We start from the raw sequence: 22,538 nt of genomic DNA, 5'->3' as shown, positions 1-22,538 counted from the left end.
ACATGGGGACCTTGCTTCACCCTCAAAATGAAGCATCCAGAGTCCCAGAAAAATGCATTTGGAGAGTTTTTACATTAGTCCTTCCTTAGCTCATTGATAACTCCATGAATAAACGCACAGTATTTGAGAAACTAAATAAGGTTGTGAGGAAATGTCATATAGCCTCAGAGCGTAAACACAACCATGAACTTGGTTCTCAGATCAGACAGAAGCTGTTAAAAGCTATTTTCCTAGACTAAAACAGCTATGCATGAGCAACCAGTCTGCTTTTTCTTCATCAGGCCTGAAATAAACCATAAAAAAATTCTAAATTAGTAATTTTATTTAAAATTTTAGTCTTGAAGGAACAACTCATCCAAAGATGAAATTTCTGTCATTATGTGCTGTCTCTTGTGTTTCTGAAATTACACTGAAAGGTCTATTTATGCTCTAATAGGCTAAGGTAAACTCTTGAGTATTTTACTCTACTATTGTACAGAATAGTGGCCTATAATTGACATGAGCGATGGATTATGCTCTGTGAAAACAGGAGACTCTCTAAGGGCCTTTAGATACCTGGTAAAAGAAAAAGCCATAAATAGTGGTTTATATATATTAGACCTTAACTGTTCTGTACAAATGCATTAAAAAGGTGAGGATATAGAGCAGCCTTATCAGTTTGACTCTGTGTCGCTTCATGGCCAAGCTTAGATCATCGAGATGCAGAAGACAGAACTAACCGTCTCTTGTGTGAATCCCCTGGCACGCTTTTGAACAGTTAAGATCACTGCCAGCTCTTATCTGAAACACCGTTGCGGAGGGAGAGGAGGGTCTCTGCACAAGGAGCCAAGAATAATTAGAATTTTTATCTTAATTATATGCATGATAATAATAAAAAATCCCCTGTCCAGAAAGCATTGCCAATACTCATGGTGCACAAGGTCATAAACACAAGGACAAAACACCAGGATAACACATGACACTTGACATCAATGGCTGTGTCTTTTAGGATATTACATGATCACCTGCACAGATGTCGAGCAGATCATTCTGGGAATCCTTAAACATCGCTTTATATAACAAAATGTGCTGTTGCTAAGAGCACTCAGAGTTGTTCTTCACTGTCTTAATTACAAGAGCCGGGTCAGAATGAGTAAAGGCTGCCACTGACCCAGATAATCAGCACCACAGAAAGTCAGTTAACTGTCTCTTTTACCCAAATTCTCTCTCTCTCTCGTCCGTCCCAGAGCATATAACTCACTACACTGAACTGCAAGAGCACAGGAAGCAAACGCATTAAACCATCTACAAAATGCTCCGAAGGGAGCTCATATGGGTCTTGCTGTGTCAGAGGATACTGCTTTTATCTTCATTGAAAAGATTCTAATTGCACTTTACTGGATCATAACGCAGTTGCATGTCGGGTTAACGCACCACAATAGATACTTCTTGTCTCTTCCTCCCTGTCTATCAGCTACAAACACTGATGCTTTTGCATAACGTGTCCAGTGAAAGTTGATATATTTAGTGTGCTAATCCATGAGAGCAATGGGACAGATGCTTGACATACATATGTCCCTTGTGTCTCCTGTGCAGATGACCCGTGTCTGCCCTCTTAACATTGTGGAGGTAGTTATGTCTTCATAGAAGAACAGCTTACAATCAATCTGTCATCATCTCTCATGAACCTACAATCTTCCAGTTCATTTAAAGGGGTTATGTCATAAAGCTTTTTTTCTGTGTGTGTGTATGTAATTAATGCTGTCAAATGGATTAATCACATCTAACGTAAAAGTTTGTGTTTAATAAATGTGTATACATACAGTATCTATCTATCTATCTATCTATCTATCTATCTATCTATCTATCTATCTATCTATCTATCTATCTATCTATCTATCTATCTATCTATCTATCTTGTGTTTAATAAATGTGTGTACATACAGTATCTATCTATACACACTCACACATACACAGACATACTGTATATTTAATAAACATTTTATATATATGCACATTACATACATACATACATACATACATATACAGTATATATATATATATATATATATATATATATATATATATATATATATACATACATATACAGTATATAGGCCTATATATATATATATATATATATATATATATATATATACACACACACACACACACATACACACTAACACAATATGCAAACAAACTTGTTAGATGCGATTAATCAATAAAGGCGCTAAATATATTGTATTATATTATTTTATAATAGATATAAAATACTAAATATAATATAAAAAAAAAAACTCTTTCATCATTTGTCCACTTAAAAAAAACCATCCGAGTCTCCGTAAACAAACTTCTCACTAAAACAGTACGCATCCTCACTGACACTTTTGCTTTCACTGTGCAGCAAATGTCAGTTTTATAGAGTAATGGAAATGTGATGTCATTGTGGGAGCTCTCAGTCGGAAAAAAAAAACCCAAAGAGGTCATCTTTAGCAGAGCTGGCATCAGTATGGCACTCAAGCTGACTGACAGAAAAGTCTTCTAGTGACTGACACCATATGCCAAGTGTGTGTGTGCCAAGGCTGTATCTAAGGTAACCATGTGTGCCTCTGGAGCCTTGTGGCAGTTTAGGGATGATAAATTATGCACTCCAGACCGAACTGGCTCACATTCACTCAGCTGTACATGCAAAAAAAAAAAAAAAATGAAGAAAAATGACTACACTTACAAACACTATTTAGTTTTGAGTAGGTATGGGCATAGTTTTTTTTTTTTTTTTTTTTTTTTTCGATACCGGTGCCAAATCTATACTTTTAAAACTGTACTGGTGCCTAAACGGTGCCTGAACCGATACGATAACGACATTAAAGAACAGATTTTTTATTGAAAAAAAAAATGTAAAATTTCTTAAAATTTAACAACATATTACAATTTTAAAGTATACTTAAATATATTTAAACAACAAATATATTAACAATAAATAAATACACAACAAATTCACAATAAAACCTAAACCATCTAACCCAACTACAATAATTTAACACTAAAAATAACACACGTTATAGTACTAATAACAGCTAAGTAGTCTGAGACGTCCTTGGAAAAAAAAACCCAAACAATTTAGATGCTCTTAGTTTGCTAAGTGGTGTCCTTCAGAGAGCTCATTGACAGCATACTGTACTTATACTGAACATAAAGGCCTACTGACGACTTGTTCTGTTTGTTAACATTGCATTAATAAAAATAAATAAATAAAAAAAATAAAAGCCTACTGACAATAAGTATTTAAGAAAACCCTTTTTTTGCTGTTTAGTTGCATCTGACTTTGTGATAACTAATAATAATTGTAAGTGTAATACGGAGCTTTTTGTAATTTGGAACTACCAAACATTTTCAGGCTAAAGAGTTTAAAAAAAGATACATTTTGGATGAATTAAAACTTCAATTTCAGTTTCGGTACTACTCAAAAATGTTCTAGTAAATACCTAACTGTACAGTATGGCGTTATTTTTTAGTCAAAAGTTAAAACCAATCCGTTAGCATTCAAATGTATTACTTAGCTAGTTGTGGGACCCCTCGGAAGTATCCGATTTGAAATCTGCCACCCTTACTCACGGAGCCTAGGATTTAGCCAGCAGACTGCAGTCAACACCACTGTCTCCTTCCTGATTCCTGCAGTGAACATGCTTTCTGTGCCGTGCCATGCTACGTGATGTTTTGCCACAGTCCTGGCCTCTCTTCTGTATGACAGTCAGCTGCCAGAAGAAAAAATCAAAACCCAATGCAACTCTCCCTGGAGCACATTTCTGCTTGTCATGCTAGGTAGTCTCCCGCTCCTTCTCGACAAGAGCCACTGGGCAGGCAAATGAGCTCAACGTGGCTGATTCGCAAGTCAGATGCATCACACTCTGATGTTTTTTATTGAAATGCAAACTGCTGTATAGATAAATAACCGTCTAAACAGATGAGGGCTGTTTGTTAATGGACCACAGAAGCCACCAGATCACGTCAAAATCTCTAGTGAAAGTAAATTCACAAGACAGATGGTTCAGATAATGACTGATGTAATGGCCGACAGTCAAACAGTTACTAAAAAAAAATTCAATAGAACGTCAGATCTTACTTCACCAAGCAAACATTCTTTGCTACAGTATATACACTCAGCAAATTGCAAATATTTTAGAACAAGGTCTGTATCAAAGGTCATTTTGTACTGAACCTTTCTGGAGAAAACACATTTGTGAGGATGAGGTCATTGGCATGTTGAGCTCATTTGTTTTAGCTCATTCTTTCTGCATTTATTCCAGCACATTTAATCGGTAAAAAAGCCAAATAAAGTGTACTAAGTGCATCTTCTAGAACTGCACATGCTTAGCAAATAACATACTACAGATACTCTCTGTTGTCAGTATTGAAGCATAACTTTGTACGCTCAATTAGATCACCTCCTTTTCTGAGAGAAATAAACAGCCACAATGGGTAATTACAAGCCAAACAGACAAGAGACGTTTCAGACACAAACACATATAAAACTTCACAGGGGCCTTTGTCTCAGCGGCTTCATTCTGGGCTGGAAACCGGACCAAGATGTCTACTGTTCCCTCCCACCTCTCAATAAAAGAGACAACAAACAATGGGGTTGCCATGGTAAAATCAGAGCCCTCTGCCACAGCATGACAGCGGATTAGTCAGTGTGTCAGTTCTGCCAGAGATGTGTAGTAGCATTTCCTCCAAATCTCCTGTATTCTCACCAATAGCACAAATGCTAATGCTTGCTAGGTGTGTTAAGATTACATTCAGCCATCAGAGTACACTGAGGAGCTCTTTTGGACAATATTAACTGCAGAAACTTGCAATTTACATATCATCAGAAAACATGTAGAGGCAGCAGCGTACATGACATGTACAAACAGAGACGGGGAATATTTCTTAGATTCTTTATACTATGATGTGGTTTTCAAGTGGGCATCTGCAAAAAAATGACTCAAGACATTTTGCTCAGAGCTAAATGCACTTTACTTAGGTCTCAAAGACATATGTGAAGTCGGATTTTTCATAAATATCACTTGGTTTTATATTTTGTTACATAAACGCATGTATTTTTAAGTGTGCATCTCACTTACCAGCCTCTCCATCTCCTGCTCTCTGAGTCGCTCCTCTCTTTGGCGTCGGTGGTACTCAAGAAGATCGTCTTCGTTGTCGCTGATCTCCGTAATGCTGTTTTTGCGCTCCCTCATGCCTGGGTGAGGCATCCGGTGGTCCCTGTGGCCTGCTGACATCTTCCGGTGGCTTCTGGGACTGGATCGGGGCGATGACCCAGGAAGAGAACCAAGGCTGAAGGCCGAAGACAGCGAGTTCCCAAAACTGCCCTTCCGTCCACTGCCTTCCCCCATCAGTCCGGAGGTGGGTGAAGGACTACGAGCACGCACACCACGAGGACTGAACGGCTCCTCCGAAGGAGACCCTGCTTTCCGTCGGAGTCTGGGACTCTCTGGCACAATTCTTGGGCATGGAATCTCTGGAGTTCGCAGGGTTCCTGGTAGAGCTCCTGGGAGCACAGGAACCCCCCTGCGGGCTATAGAGGGGCTGAGAGGGGGAAGTTCCCTCATGCTGCTCCCTTCAAGGTTCCTGCGGGCCAGCCGCGGACTTTCTGGAGGCTGTAGTGTGCGAGGATGCGGGTGTGGGGGTCCACCCTGAATGATGTGGACAATGGGGTCTAAGGGGGGCTGGAAAGATCGCGAGGGTGGGGAGAGTTGGTGAGAGGGGCTGGACGTCAAGGAGCGGTCTGGCTGAGGCTGTTCCCGGAAAGGACTTGAGGGGCGATCCTGGAGAACAACGGCAGTTTTGGATCTGGGACTAGAGGGCGAGGATGATGGGGATGCGGTGGAGAATTTGGGGGTGAATCTGGGACTACCTGGAACTGGTAGCCGACAGACAGATGGGGCATCAGACAGGGCAGTAGAGTTTGAGACTAAGGGCAGCATGTGAGTCTGTATGGGGCTGTCTGGGGATTTAGCCACCAAGCTGTCTTGGTTCAACCCCCTACGACTTGGCTTTGGGCTTGGCGGTGCTTCTAAAAGTGCCTTTCGCTGGAGTCTGGGACTCTCAGGCACCTTTGGCCCACTGCTGCCACTGGAATAGCTGGGCAGTGTGGTCCGTGGCTGAGGTATGGGTGGCTGGCTGGTGTAATTGTAACTAGAAGACCTCACTGGCACAGGAGGAAGCGTGTGAAACTGGTCCTGACAACCACTCGGCGAGGGACTGGTGTAGCTGCCACTGCTGGCGGCCGATGGGGACGAGAGTGGAGAGAAAGGAGGGGAGTTATTCTCGTAACTGGAGCCCACAGACATAGCACCAGGGCTCGTTGGGGGCGAGAGAAGGAAGCGCCCCCCTCCGTTTAACATGGGGGACAGGGGACACTGGGAGATAGGATGACCAGAGGGCTTCTTTGACTCAGACGAAGAGGGCTGAGGGTCATCCATGACTAATGAGTCCATAATATCCTGAAGGTCCTTCTCAATGGAACTGACAATGGCACTGTGCTCAGGGCGCACTCCCTCGTTGGAGACCAAGTGAGATTTTGGCGCTCCTGACGGGTGGTTCCCATTGACCAAGTTCTCAGAATCTGAAGGGAAAGATAACAATTATAAGGATTTGCCATACACAAGAATCAAATGGCACATATTTTAGAACAGTTCAGGTGTAGATTGCTTATTGATTCATGGTTAAACCGGGGGAGTTGAACTGGGTGAGTTGATAATGAGCACTAGGACAGTATTTAAGAATTTGACTGATGGATCGAAAAGTAAGTAACATTAGTGTAATAGCAGAAATGTTTAAAAAACATACAAGAAATATGTTAATGAGTGTTAATGAAAGAGTTACAGAAACTTCAGCCAATACATGTACATTTATTTTAGTATTGTTTATTGCAAATATTGTTAATTTTAGTATTAACATTAGCTGAATCATGCAACAAACTAAACTAGGACAAAGTTTTGGAGCATTTAATATTTTGTGTCTAAATGACATCATTACATGATGTAAATAAAATGCTGAACTTGTTAACTGAAACAACCGGTCCAAAATAATCGATTCTCAAAAATGAATTCCCATCACTAGCCAGATGAGCCAAACCGAGTACAGAAAATGAGTAAAGCACTTAAGAGTAAGTGGATGCATTTGGCTTCTTCTCCTTACATAACCCCAATTATTATCCTCAGTACTTCACCTGAGCTTTTAATGCAAGTACCTGCAGCTCTTTTGGCACTGAAGAGATGCATTTAATCCATTAGCCCCATTCAACAACCTCCAAGTTTAACACTACTGCCAATCCCACAGAAGACGAATGCTCAAGTAGAAAAAGTGGCTACCAAAAAGTCTGCCAGGCTCCAGTCTGAGAGGATAAACGTCAAACGAATATGTGCTCATATAGCTAAATCACAGACAGCCCTGCTGGTAATTCAATCTATCTCTCAGGCAACTGACCACCTCAAATGGTTCATCTGCTAAAAATGAGACAGACCTACAAAGTAAAGATGGTAATTATCTAAACTGGGGGGTTTCAAACTGTGGTCCCGGAAACCCCAGGGGGCTGCAAGGTAATACTATGGTAACGTTCTTTGTAAAGCGACTTTGAAACGACTTAATAAAAGGCAATTCAATTCAAAATACATTTAATTACATTTTTGTTGTTGTTGGAAATACTATACAAATAACAGTATATTAGTGTGTGTGTGGGGGGGGGGGGGCATTTTGTAAATTTGTAATCATATTTTATAATAATTAGCTTGGCTGTAGTATAATATAGTATAAAACAAAAGCCAATTGTTTAAATTTTAGACAACTTGTTTTAGAATCTCATGCTAATCATGTTTCTCACACATGACAAATGGGCCTTTATACATGAAATACAAGATCCTTTATATTTTAGTAGGGCCCCTAAAACAATCGTCATATTTGGGGGTCCTTTGCATCACAAAAGTTTGAAAACCTCTGATCTAAACAATACTACTTAAAATAATCCCCAACTTATGATTTTTGTCAGTCAATTTGGAACAAAAAATATATTTTTTTATTTAACACCCCAAAAGTAACACTTATCAAACTTATTAGATTTGTGCAATATAGTCTATCTACATACGATTGTGAGTCACAGAACAGATTTCACAACATCCTAAACTTGATCAATCTTGCCCTTGCTAGCTAAGCGTTTGCGTTTAACCCACAAATCTCTGTCTTATTACAAAACACTCACTGTTCAAACTCCTCACAAATAATGCATAAAACACAACCCCCTTTCCAAGTTACAGATCCCCCTTTTTTTATATAGTCATCGTGGTTTAGTAATAAGTCAGAGCAGCTGACGATGACTCTGGCTTAATTTTCCATTCAATTCCCACTGAACAAGAAACGGTTTTAAGAATACACAAATACATAGATGAAGATAGGCTAATATATTAATTCTTCCATGTGTCACAAAATAACACTTCAGCTTCGACTATAAAATGATACATATGTTAAACGTCCGTATCTGACACATATAGCCTCGTCTATAATGATCAGTAGCTTACTTACAGATGAGAACACGCCTGTGGAAACGCTAAACCGTTGCGTTTGGTTTATAACCCATTACCGAGCTCAGATTCAAAAGACGGTTCCCGCATTCCGAGTGAAGACCTAGGCCAGCTGTGCCGGCCACACGGTACCCAGGCAGGAGTAAAACGCCGCAGATGAGATATTCCAGCCGGGCTTGGTGAGCCTGGCGCCGCTACACCATCGCTGAGTCCCCCTCCCTCCCCTGTCCACGGTGCTGATGTGACTGACTGCTGGCTGCAGGGGCGGGGCCTACACTCTTAAAGCGACAGTGCACATTTTCATGCTATATTCATATGGACACTTATGTGACTGTGGGTTTAAACTGGTAGCTGATATACTAGCTCATAATAATATAATAGGCCTACATATTATTTAAGTTGCCAAAGAATAAATGGGATAATGTAGACAGACACAACAATAAAATATTGCATGCTTCTCATGAAATATCATCAAGAACGTCGAGCAGTCCTGCTTTATTAGATCGAGGCAGCCGGATATTGAGAGAATATGAGGGGAACAGTTAGGAGGGGATAGGAGAGCAGGGTGGGTGGCAAGATAAATATAGATATTGTAAAAGATACCCCTCAACTTTAAATAAGCAGAGCATGGCCAACAAAGCTGTCTGAACTGGAAAAGAGATGCAAGAGGAAATAGCTCTGGCACAGAGAAAGTGTGAAGGGGGTTCTTTTCCTCTATAAATCAGTCTATAAAAAAATATCAGATGACAAAAGTGCATGAACAGCTTCATAAAAAAAATATTTTAGATATGTAGTTGTATATAGAATTTAGACACTGGAGAAATAACAACAAATAAATGGTGAATGGGAATGCAGCGGGAATGTTGTTTATGAAAATCATTTCTTTCATGGTGGAGAGAATTTATTACCAGCTCAGGAAATGCACTGCACCAGCTGTGTTTATATGCTATACTTGTCCTTTTCTGCCACACAACAGGAAAAGTCAGGAAAACAACTCGGTAAATATTGTAAATGCTCTGTTTAAACATTGGCTGCTGTGTAGTACTGTGAGTGGGAGTGGAAGATGTAGAGCGCTCTGTCAGGAGACCCACAGGAATGAGTTTCTCATAAAAGTTGCATGGTGCAACTCAGGATCGAGGCTGGCTTGTATTGCTAACAGTTTGAAACGGAAATGCAGAAGGCCCCGCTGAAAGCTGCTACCTGTGCTACTGAAACAAACCTTGCCATTCAGAAATGTGGACAACACCCTGTAAGCCTAAATTTGCATAAATGTCCCATGTGTAAATCTGCATCTGTTTCTTATCCTTACACCACTTGTTTTTTTTTTAAACATGATACGTAAAGCACATTCATATGCAATTATGTCATAGATGTACTCTTTTGTATTATTATTTCAGAAAGTACACACAAGGTTTTTAAGCTTTGAAGGAATGTCTTTTTTTCCACACAAATGACGTTTTACACAACAAAGGCTTTGAGGTAAGCGTTAGATAATTCATGCCAGAGTCACGGTGTGTTGTGTTCTTCTGTGGGATATTGCGTTACCTGTGAGGGCCCAGTTTTTCACACTGGCTTTCTGTCCTCCCTCAGGCATTATGCTTTTCATTCGGAAAGCCTCCTCGGGGTGGTTGAAGCGGTAGAATGCGGACTGGCCGAAACACAGCATACAGCCTGCACACAAACCAAAACAACTATTGTGAAGTTGAGAAACACTTGACAGCAAACATATGCCCGAAGAAAGCATTTCAAATAATCTTGGCAGTTTTAGACCAGTTTTGTACCGCAGTGTGAGAGGTATGGAAGGGGGGGGAGAGGAATATTTGCCATGAACAAGCAGGAACATCTTACACTTTGGTGTCGGATCAGACTCCTGGCTTGCTGAGTGAGGGGAAAAATAGACAAGCTAAACTCTGGTAGTAGAAAGTTCAACATGAGATCTAAATTAACCCTATTTACATTCCTAATACAAGTTTCTGGTCTTAAATTGAATGATTTCTTTCTTTTTTTAATTTATTTGCCGATGTCATCAAGCCATCTTATTTTTGAGCCGCTTTCATCCAACAAGATCACTTTTAACAAATAAATGAATTTCCGGCAGATCAAATCAAGCACTTTTTAAAATACCCTATCAGTACCATATTGGTAAATTATTTATTTAATTATTGTATTGTCAATGTTGAATATGTATTGATATTGCATATTTATTTGGCAATGCTTTTTTTTTTATAGATTACCTTTACTTACATAATTATAGTATACAATAACATGTCATTTATCAGTTTTATTATTTATCAGTCCTGAACACTGTTTTGTGTTAGCTTTAACGGGGTCATGAACTGGCTTTTTAAATTGTATTATATTGTTGTCTGATGTCACCTTATGACATTCACTTGGTTTTTGCATTCAAAAACATCAAAATGAATAAATAATAGGCTATTTTCTACCCTAGTTTTGAGCCAAGCTCAAAAACGCTTGTTTTTTATGGGCATCTCGCACTGAAGACTTGGAAGTAAACGCCCACTGCTGTGAGTGGATAACAGTTTTACATATTATAATGAGTTTTAACTCACGTGGGGAAAATTGTTTTGGAAATGTCGTAAAATGGCAACTGGAATGATTCGCCCATACATGTTCGACCCAGAGACCGTGTGTTGCACCATTCCTGTCAGATCCAATATAGACAGCACAGCACCGATCTTAATCTGTCTGCAAATCCAGCCTTGTTTACAAAACAATCCTCAGTGAAATGAAGCAACAGATGGACAATTTTTAAACATCATCAGCTGGAACATCATTAAACAAAGTTTAACTCCAACGGAAGCTTATGCAGCCACTGTCTTCTTCCACAACCAGCACTGCACAATATTCTGTATTGCTCGGTAGCTTGATCTGATTTGTCATCACGAGGTAGGCATCTATGTTATTTAGCTATGCGTGTAATGCGCGAATCGGTGGGCGGGGCTAAACCGACCATGTTGAAGTAGGCGTCGATCTTCTTCTGCGGGGGTGGTGTTTTATTCTCTTTGATGTCATAGTTCACCACTTTGAAAAACGAGTCGTTTGCTGAGCCTGGTGTCAATAAAAGCTTTTATTGGACTAACATGGACATTTTCAGTTCTGAAACTTACAGGATATTCTTTTAATATGATGAGCTCGAGGAAAATTTGACTTCTCAGATTTCTCATCACCCCTTTAAAAGTGAGGCATATACAGAAAGTGCTCTAGTGTCAGGCAATATGTTGGGTATTTATATGGCCATACAAGGCAAATATGTATATGATGACTTAGTTGGTGATCTCTCAACAAAACAAAACAACAATGAAACAAACTGGTGGGAAATGCAACATCAAAAAAAAACTTTTGCGATATAAACCTGCCTGATCTATTCTGGCCAATCACAGTATTTATTGAAGGCAGGTAAAGGTCTCGTTGAAACCTTTCCAGCCGTAGCAGATGTGTGATGAATGCAGAATGCCAGATGCCCTTTTGTTCCAGGAAGAACATTTGATTACCCCTCAGGTTCTGAAAGGACAAAGTACGCTTCGAGCACACAATGAAACCAAGAACCACTCAAGCAAAGTAAATCGTATACTTATTCTCACATCCATGTTTTCTTTCATGTTGTTAGTGAATAAAAAGAATATGGATTGTTAACTGATGATCCCTGTTGTCATAACAAGACTCTTCAAGAGGATTGCTCAAGTCTTGACATGCTCTGCACATTCAAAGTCAGCTAGGCAAAAGTAAACAAGAAATTCATAATACACAAAACACATGTGTAGAACAGAAAGTTACAGTAAAGTGTTTAAATGGAAAGACTTGTTTACATGCCTGCTCAAAAAGGTTTAGTTTGAAGGAACAGTATATTGAGGTCTGTGGTGTAAACCACATCAGCCAAATGTTGTTTCTGATCTATCTATCTATCTATCTATCTATCTATCTATCTATCTATCTATCTATCTATCTATCTATCTATCTATCTATCTATCTATCTATCTATCTATCTATCTATCTATCTATCTATCTATCTATCTATCTATCTATCTATCTATATCTATAACGCAACACAACAATATTACATTCAATATATTTTCTCCTATGTGTTACCTTATTATTTCATCCAATAATGAAAATCTATCTGTCTATCTGGGCCACAAAATACCCCAGAACAGCAATGAACGAAATAAACATCATGCATTGTCATAGCTGAGCTTCACTGTTCCACCATGAGAGAAACCAGCAGTAAGCACAGCATGCAGAGCTCAAATGAGCTCCAGACCACAGCTCAGACTGCAATTCAATCAATACACAGAAGGAAAAAAAGAAAAAGAAAGTGAAAAGTTAGTGCACACACATTAGGAGCAGTGAGTGAACACACAATCACTGCAAACCGCACACCCGGAGCATTGGGCAATGGCAGCCATTGGGGGTTTAGTGCCAAAGGGACCTCAGTCGCTTCCTACCGGTAATGAGAATCAAATCTGAAACCTTCGGGTTATTAGTCTGACTCTCTTACCATTAGGCCACAACTGATCTACTAGAATAGATCTAGGATCATCTAAGATCTACTACCATAATTACTATTCAAGCACACTATAAATAATTGCTGATCGATAAGTTATGACATGTTTTTACATTAATTTAACTCATCAAAATAAGTTTCAATTTTTTTTTAAACAAAGTTAAACACAATTCAAAAGTCAGTTTAATGTAATTTGAGCTAAAATGACTTAAACATCAAAGTATATATATATATATATATATATATATGATGTTTAAGTCATTTTTATGATGTTTTAGACCATTTCACAAGATGTAAACAACACTGGTCCAGAAGCACTTCCTGTTTCAGTTTGTAACTGTTTTCTTTATTTCACATGTAAAGAAAACATCTTAAAGATGTTTGTTTAACTTTTTTGATTCAGTTTTAAATGTTCTGTTGGTTGTATTTTATCTCAGCTTATATGTAGTGTTAAAAAACTGAAACAGGAAGTGCTTCTGGACCAGTGTTGTTTACATCCTGTGAAATGGTCTATATATACTGTATATATATGTATATGTATGTTAGTTAACTTTTATCATTATGAAAAGCAAAGTTCCAGGAACAGTTGAGCACTATTGTAAGTGTTTTTTCAGTGCATTTCGCAGTACATTTCATAGAAACACATACTGTAGTTATTATGCAGAGAAAAGTGGGATATCAAATATAATGTCTTTATGTGTGGCAGAAAGTGAAAAGGTCTGTGTTTAATATAGTCTTGGTATGCAGGAAATGATTGATAGAGTAATACCAACAGTAAAACAGGAGGTAAGAAATCCCCATGGTGTCTGCCATGCTGAGAACAGTGCAGTAATATTACATAAGTTAATATGATACACACACAATGTCTCATGAAGAAGAAACATAGCTTGCAATGAATGACCAGCCAGCATTAACACTTTAGGTGTCAGTGAAAATCACTGAAAACCCATTATATATTTTCAGATTGGCCACTACAGTGCCTCAAAGGTTGATGGATTTACCCACAATGCTAAGTGAAGAGTCTGAAAGTGGATTTATGGAGTGCAGCGATGGAGGGTAATCTACAACACTACAGCACACAAGGGAAAACGCATGAGCCAAGAATCACACCTGCTGAGGAGGTAGTCTATCTATTGATCTCCACTCCTGCCACCATGCGTTTTAGACGTGCTGCTAGCATCTACTGAATGATGCCCAATTACAATATTCAAAAAAACACCAGACGTCAAGCCCACAAACCGCCCACAGTCACTGAGTTTGAAAATGCAACAGGGGTAAAATGCTAAGTTAAGCACGGACAGTGCTTCCCCTGCTACTGTTTATAGATGGCCTCTCTCTGCCAGACATTATGGATAATTTTAACACAGATATTTTTGGAAGTCAAGGAGATGTTATGAATCACGATTTCAGCCCCCTGTGGCACTGCCCGTTGCCGCAGATATGAATGTGTGATCTTTCAATGAGGCGTATTTACCTATTTTTTCAAACAAGGTGTCGTAACTTAGTAGGCCTACAAATACATTTATAGGTAAAGTTACATACATTTATAGATTTTATACATTTATATAATGCACTTTACTGGTAACCAAATGGTTCAAGGTCCAAAAGACAGTTTCAGTGCAAACTATTCAAAGGGCTGAACCGTTTGGTTACCAGTAAAATGCATTATATGGAGAAAAATCCTGGAATGTTTTCATCAAAAACCTTAATTCATTTTCGACTGAAGAAAGAAAGACATGGACATCTTGGATGGCATGGGGGTGAGTGAATTATCAGCAAAAGTTATTTTTTAAAAGTGAACTACTCCTTTAATTCACAGTGAGAAAAGAGATGATGTGCAATGTATATAATGAGAAAATTAAAGCATTTTGTTTTGTTTTTACCTTGGATGCATTAAACCCTATCCTAGGAGAACATTTAAAATAGCATAATAGGGGCATTTTAAAAAAAAAATTCAAATCTTTTAAAGAAGCACACCTTATATTTATATTTGACTTCTATGTTCCATTATCATAGTGAATTCCTCTATTTCAAAAGCAACTTTGGAGTAACAGAAAAATATTGCTCAACAAAAAGTATAAAGCATACCGATGACTCATTTTTAAATTTCTGTTGAAATAAGACGCATTTTCCAGAACAGTGTGGCCTGCTCTTAAGAGAAAAACCACTAAATAACCTCCCCTTGTCATATATGACATCCCTAGCAAAGCATGACTAAGAGCCATTTTGTAATCAAATTCATGAGGCCATTTGCAAGAAGACAGGCCTCACTGGCGAATGACAAAGAGTGGAGAGAGGCGCGTGAATCTGGAAAGCACAGCAGGAAAGTGTCTGTTCCCCACACACAGCCCGTCTCCCCAACATTAATCAGAGAGATTGATTCCCCACCAGTCCTCAACACAACATCCATAACTGCACAGTGAGAAGCCAAGCTCATTAAAGAAAGTGCAAGTGTAACCAAGCCAAAATCATCTGACAAGAAATAAATGAATGACATGGCAGTGAAGGTCACTTTTAAAATAAATATTATTTGTTTATTCGTTCTATATTTTTTAATCTTATATTTTTATTTTAGTTAAAATACTTAAATATACAGCATATATTTAAATAAAGTATAATATATTATTTAAAATGTATATAAAGTAATAAAAAACATTATGTAATATAATTAAGTAATAATATTATTATAAATGTATAATTTATTATAAATATTTTCCATTTAAAAAAAACATAATAATGTATGTATAATGTATCAAAATAGATTTTATAAAATAAATGGATGGAGTATATAATATATATATATATATATATATATATATATAATGTTTATAAATTATATAAAAATTATATTAATAATTATATATAATAAATATTATTATTATTATTATATATATATATATAGCCTAGTATATAATTTAATTAATGGTGTTGCAATTATATAATTTTATATAAATAAATAATATTTTTTATTGTATTTTTCATGTTTATATCTTCTGTCTCTGGGACCCCAAATATAAATGTAACATTTTAGAGACTTTAAGTACAATTTAGTTCTTTGTCCTTCAATGTTAAGTGTGTTTTATAAGCTAGGCAAGACCCTTGGGTCTTTTAGACATCATATAGAACATGCAAGTCAATAAAAAGTAGCAAACTTTCTAAATAAGTTTTAAAAAGCCATATCTCTTCATTTTCTAACAAATGAAAGCAATACAAAAACAGATGACCTTACTATATGGCACAAACCCAGCAGTGCATCACAAATATGGTGGGAAGAGTTCAAATTTCTTCTAAAAGAAACAATAGTGACTCAGAGACCAAGTTCGTCATCTTGACTTGTTATATCACAGCAATGAAAAGGGCTGCATATAAAGTTTGGTTGTTTTTGACAGAGTTATTCACATCAGTTGTTATCCAAACCACAGATCAGAGCAGTAGAGATTCACCTCATGCACTTTCAGTAAAAATAAAAGTGCTGGATCTGTGTCAAACCCATTGCAAAAATTATTGCATTATTGTTTAGATCTCAATAAAGCTGAGTCACGGGTCCCAAATCGTTCCAACTCAAAACACAGGCAAGTGAACAGGAGACCGAAGACATCAAGACAAAAATGCCAAAAAGAACGCTCAATGGTTGCCATGGTATTAAGTTTTACTGCGCCTGGAAAGGTCAAAACCTAAAGCAACACCGTTTTTTCATTCCCCAATTCCACACATACCAGAAATCATGTGGCTCGCAGCCACAAAGGATACAGCTTATGTGTGCCAAATATAAAGATAAATAAGATAAATCACAATGATCACATCACCAAGTGTTTAATCTATGAAAATGCATTGTAACAAATCATTCTGAACGTAAAATGTAGATGACACACAGAAAAGCCTTTCAAGTCATGGACCAACCACTTAGATCGAGGCTATTTATTGAGCAGATGCCTGGTTTTACATTTAGTTCAGATGAGGTTATGTGAACATGGTAACAACAGGGTACTTAAAGCAGAATAATAAGGAGAAATCGCCTTATCTTTCCGTCAACTATTCCAGCAGGGTTGCCAATATACGTTCAGGACAAATAAAAGCATGTGTGGATAGTCAGACTGAGCAAACAGTGTGTGGAGAATGAGGAAGGGCTGCATAGAAACAGGATTAGCAGCACTCTTGGGTCACATTGACCAGGAATAGAAGTGTAACACTATACACACACTCATGCCTCAGCCAACATGGACGAGAAAACCTCTCTGCAAGATTTGGACCGGTTTATCGTGGGCAATGCGTCCTGTGTATTCCCATATTATATATAAGTTAGTGTAGTTAGTTATCTTATTGCTATTTTGATAATTATTTTTGGGAAAAAAGTGCCTTGCTCACCAATAATGCATGTTTTTGATCAAAAACCAGCAATATTGCATATTATCGCAATTTTCATGTATTTTTAAAATGTAATTCATTTCTATGATGTTAAAGCTAAATTTTCCACATCATTACTCTAGTCTTCAGAGTCACAGGATTCTTAAACTGAAAGTGCAAAAGAACAGCATTTTTAAATATAAATCTTTTGTAACACTTCACATTTATTACTAGCACTATCAATTTAATGCTTCCCGGCTAAATAAAAGTATTAATTTCTTTCAGGAAGTATATGTGAATACAACAACATGTAAAGGCAACGTATCTAATATCTTAGAGCTTATATGAATATCCACAACTCAAACCAATTTATCAGGTCTTCATACACTTACTTTTAAATCCAAATGGTTAACTTCCCGTCCCATCTGTAGGTAAAATGCTATCTGTCCCTTTAAATGGGAAAGCACATGGTTTTATACTACAACTGTAGCATGCAGACACTGACTTGCTTGGTCGTGGTAAATCCTTTGTTCATGGAGTATTCATCAATTATTCCCTATGCACAATATGATTTCTTTATCGTTTAACAGTGCAAACAGCTATCCAGTGCACGCAGTCGTAGTGAGGAGGCTTCCACTATAAACCATACATCTCCACAGAAATATAATCCTGTCCAACGAACGGCAACCCAGAGGTGGTGTATTGTATCCAAGCACTTTTGAAGTCCCTGAACCCCTGCACGCTTTCGCACTGATGGGTGGTAAAGTTGAACAGCTGTCTCCGTCACTGGTGGAACAAATTTCCCTCTCAGATTAGGGATGGGAAGGAGGAGGTGTAATTGCTCACCCCTGAGTCAGAGCCTCCAATCTCTGCATGTCAGGGTGTGGGGGGCAAGAGGGGGGGGGGGGGGTTCTGTTTCACTTACTGCATTTAACATTCTTTCCACAGGTTCCTGCTCTTTTATGACTTTACACATAACAGATAATAAAAACACGGGCTGCACTAAATGAGACTTTTACTATGTTCATTAATGAAATATTTCAGAGCAATCGTATTGAACAATAGTGAAACAATAGAAGCTTGCACAATGAAGATTACCCCAAACACACCCCTCCCCCCCCAGCCTGTTTATTCAAATTGTTCCCTCAGACAAAAGACTCAGCGGAGGAGCATACTTTCTTTCGGTTTGGGAGCATTGTTTGCCTTTCATAGATTTTACACTTCAAAACCATGCTTGAATTTTGACGCGACTGATGCGGATCACCAAGTAATGACTGAAATTCTTGGCCGTATTTGATTTGAATGAAGTCCTGAAGGATTGAACTGTTGCAAATGAACAAAAGCTACCTTGAGACAGGCGCATAGGTTTGGTGACCAGCAGTCCGTCCATGCTACACTGGTTTCCACAGGGGTGCAGAGTGATGACTCCAGCCCTGTTCTCGATAAAGCAATGCTGAGCTGCGATCCCCGGGCCCTGGATGCTGATGTCCATGGCTCCGTGACCCAGAGTGGTCTTGCCTAAAACAAACAACCCCCACAGGATGTTGATTTCAAAGATTATTTGCTCTCAGACAAAATTTCGGGTTGAAAGTACTTCTCAGGTAAAGTTTGGAAAGCGGTCAAGGCACTTTTATGGTCTGTTTTACTTTTATGCACACTAATGTTCAAAAAGTTTGTCGTCTGTAAGATTTTGTGATGTTTTTTTTTTTTGTAAAGTTGTATTTTATGCTCACCAAACACTTTTATTTGGTCAAATATACAGTAAAATAACAGTAATATTGCGATTGTTTTGTATTTGAACATTTATTATCATCGATGTTGAAAACAGAAGTGCTGCTTAAACTGTTTGCGAAAACCATGATACATTTTTTCCACGATTCTTCGATGAATAAAAAGTTCAAAAGTACAGCATTTATTTGAAATAGAAATCGTTTTTAACGTTATAAATGTTGTTCACCGTCACTTTTGATCATTTTTTTGCATCCTTGCTGAATAAAATTGCTTTTTAATTGACTGACCCTTTTGAATGCCATCTGAATACACTTTATTGCCTTAATACTCATCCGGTTCAATGAAAATGCAGCATAACAATATGTATAATGTAAAAATAATCTAACAAAATAAACCATTGCAATGTTGTGTCAAAATTATTAATATAAATTTTTACAGAAATATTGACTATGGCATATTGTCTATTACAAACAATCTTAATAGAGATTTTTTAAATTATAACTTAACTGTGTCCTAATTAGGCCTACTAAAAAGATAACATTGTCAGTGAAGATCTTGATAAGTATTAGACGCATGTGAATTATGTACAAAATTATAATAAATGTATTCACTGTTAGACATTGTAAGTGGATATTCATGAATTGTGTTTTAAGAAATGGAACGTGCAGTTGAAGAAAACGCCAATAAATAACAATTATATATTATTTGTCATTTATCATCCTCCAGAAGATTGTGAAGCCTATAATGTTAGATTAAACTGAAGCAAAATCACTGATGTTGGCCTGCTCTTTGTCAGAGAGAAGAACCACATTCCTCAACCCGCTTCCCATCTGCCCCCGTCCACCCTCATCTGTTATCAGGCACGAGATAAAAGCCTGTGACCAGAGAGGACCTCAGAATCACACAACCTGTATCAGTTTATAATATTAAAGTGCACAGACACACTAATATAAATTAAATAAGCATTCAACACCTCTTCTCCTGTGCCCTTTTCATATCCTTCATGATAACTCCATGTGTCTCTGAGGAATTCAGGCAGATGGACACTGATAAAGCAGACACTGGTCTGGTGAATGGCTTGTCAGTATCAGAGAAAGTAAGGAGGTGGAGATGATGGTGGGAGGTTAGGAGGGGGTTTCTACAACTAAGAGAAGGTGTATTTAAAGACCTCATGCTGCTTAAGGCTCCGGGTTGGGGTTATTAGCTTTTCAATCACAACACAGAGGTGATGCAGGGGATTTGACCATCTGTGCATAGATATGTATTATCCTAAAGGTTTGTATTCCCACACAATTGGATTACTGGATCATGTTTTGTAAACTTTATACTTGTCTACTTTGTGAAAAAGGAGAATCTTGGAAAAAAGGTTGCAAACATTTAGAAAAAGTCAGTCCACTGAAGTACTATATCTTATAGTATGATAATATACTACTCTCTCAATATGAATGGTAAATTTAGTTTAAGGTCCAATTCTCATTAACTAGTTTCTTATTAGCATGCCTGTTACTAGGATATTGAATGTTTATTAGCATTTATAAAGCACATATTAATGCCTTATTCTGCACAGGACCTTATTCTACATCTCTACCTAATTCCTAAACTTACTAACTTTGAATGAGCAGTAATTAGGAGTTTGTTGAGGCAATAGTCAGAGTTAATAGTTGGTTAACAGTGAGAATCAGACCCTAAACTAAAGAGTGAACATATAAATATACCTGTATAATAATAACCTTACCTTCGGGCAGGGGTAAGAGTGTGATGGCTGTACTGAGACGGCCACTTCCTAGACTGACCAAATGGGGGCGCTCTGCTTGGAATTTCAGTGCTTTCCCGGTCTCGAACAAATCCAGTGGAGTGCTCTAAAAAGTATCGTAAATTAAAAATGTTATCGTTGTGTCATCCTCATGTGATTCTAAATCCAAACGACTTTGATTGCATCTGTAACAGCTTACTGGCAGTCTGGGTAGGTAACTTACTCAATTTCCCTTTATTTTTAATGAGCGGGGGCGGCCATTTGTTACTTGAATGAGCAAGGCTTCCGGTGACATCCGTTTCTATTTATTTTACCCGTCCAAAAACTGTCCGGAATGCTGCTTGATATTACGATATTACAAACTGATATTTTGTTATCATATTATTTTAATTTCTCATCATAATCATACACACACTAATTTGTAAAAAAAAAAAATATTCTTCTAATTATTAACCTAAATGATATTTACTAAATGAATTTGATGCATTAAAATAAGTTAAGAAAAAATAAAAATATTAAGATATTTCAATCTGAATTCAGTTTTTCCTTTAAAATGTATTGAAAAAACCTGGATATATTAGGAAGCCCTATTTTAAAAGGGCGATATTTAGACCTGGAGTAGTCATGACTCATGTACATTAATAAAACGGTAAAACTCTATTTGCATTAGTGTAAAAAAAAAAAAAAAAAAGAGTAGGCTATTGGGTAGACATTGTGAATAAAAAAATATATACATTTAAAATCCTTATCCATAATCCTTTTCAGTAAATCGCAAACAGCAGGAAAAGTCAGGAGGCCTTTAAATGTTGTCAACAATGGAGTTCAATTGAATTGCTTCTTTTAATGTTCATGTCTAATCTGAGAGGTAAAAGCCTTTTTTTTTTTTACACTGCTGTAAATTGATGGATTTGAAATTTCATGATTTGATATTTCACAACAATAAGAAGTTCCGAAATAATAATTCAAGCTGAGCTCTAAGCGGTTAGGTGCTCATCTTACTTTTCTTTTTCAGCCCTATAGTGAGAGAAGAGCCTTCAGTTACATCTTGAGAGTAGACCTCCGTGGAAACTTAAAGGCTCAGCAAGGGGGAGGTTGTCATGGCAACAGGGAGAACTGGTAATGACTGGGAATGGAAGACTGTATCCTGTAATTCTGCAATCATGCAATGACATCATTTTTCAACTGAAAAGTAGCAAAATCCATCAACTTGTTTTGATGGTAAATTCTGTTCAAGGCACAATCATGATATGTTAATATGCACAGGGTTTCATTTTGCACAGACTTATGCAATATAGGCATATTATTTTTAACCGTACACCAGCCTTCCAGATAATTGCTGTGTGCACCCACCTTCTCAAATATCTGCTAAAGACATATCACCTCAGGGCTGCGGTATACGCTTGAGTTAGGATAAACCCGGCTGCTTAAACAAGATTAGCAGGAGGTAATTAGTGTATTCGGTTTAGGCAGAGTTTACAGGATGTGAGTGAGAGAGGATCATTGTTTTTCATAAGTAAGACCATCAACACATCTGCCATGGATTATCAATCACGAGGAGTAATACGTGTCAGCCATGTTGAAGCAGAAGGTGAAGATGGCAATGATGCCCCCAAGGGTCTGTTTCACACTT

At 37.7% G+C, this 22,538-nt stretch overlaps 1 protein-coding gene across 9 annotated transcripts in view; it reads right to left on the bottom strand.

Moving 5' to 3' along the window:
• Positions 1-22,538, bottom strand: part of phldb1b (pleckstrin homology-like domain, family B, member 1b) — a 73,214-nt gene that overhangs the window by 34,487 nt on the left and 16,189 nt on the right. For 8 of the 9 annotated variants that reach the window (XM_089121316.1, XM_089121317.1, XM_089121325.1 and 5 more), the window contains exons 3-6: positions 20,891-21,014; positions 18,772-18,942; positions 10,104-10,229; positions 5,106-6,607 (exon numbers count right to left, since the gene is read on the bottom strand). In XM_089121316.1, coding sequence (XP_088977442.1) covers positions 5,106-6,607; positions 10,104-10,229; positions 18,772-18,942; positions 20,891-21,014 — 1,923 coding nt within the window. Of the gene's footprint in view, positions 1-5,105; positions 6,608-8,559; positions 8,790-10,103; positions 10,230-18,771; positions 18,943-20,890; positions 21,015-22,538 lie in introns of those variants that run through there. The other variant, XM_089121324.1, reaches the window with a different exon arrangement.

The sequence above is a fragment of the Pimephales promelas genome, chromosome 16 (genome assembly GCF_988280905.1).
Source record: "Pimephales promelas chromosome 16, fPimPro1.hap1.1, whole genome shotgun sequence".
In the NCBI taxonomy this organism is placed as follows: domain Eukaryota; kingdom Metazoa; phylum Chordata; class Actinopteri; order Cypriniformes; family Leuciscidae; genus Pimephales; species Pimephales promelas.
Note: the sequence above shows the minus strand (reverse complement) of the source record. Positions and strands in the feature narration are given on the sequence as shown.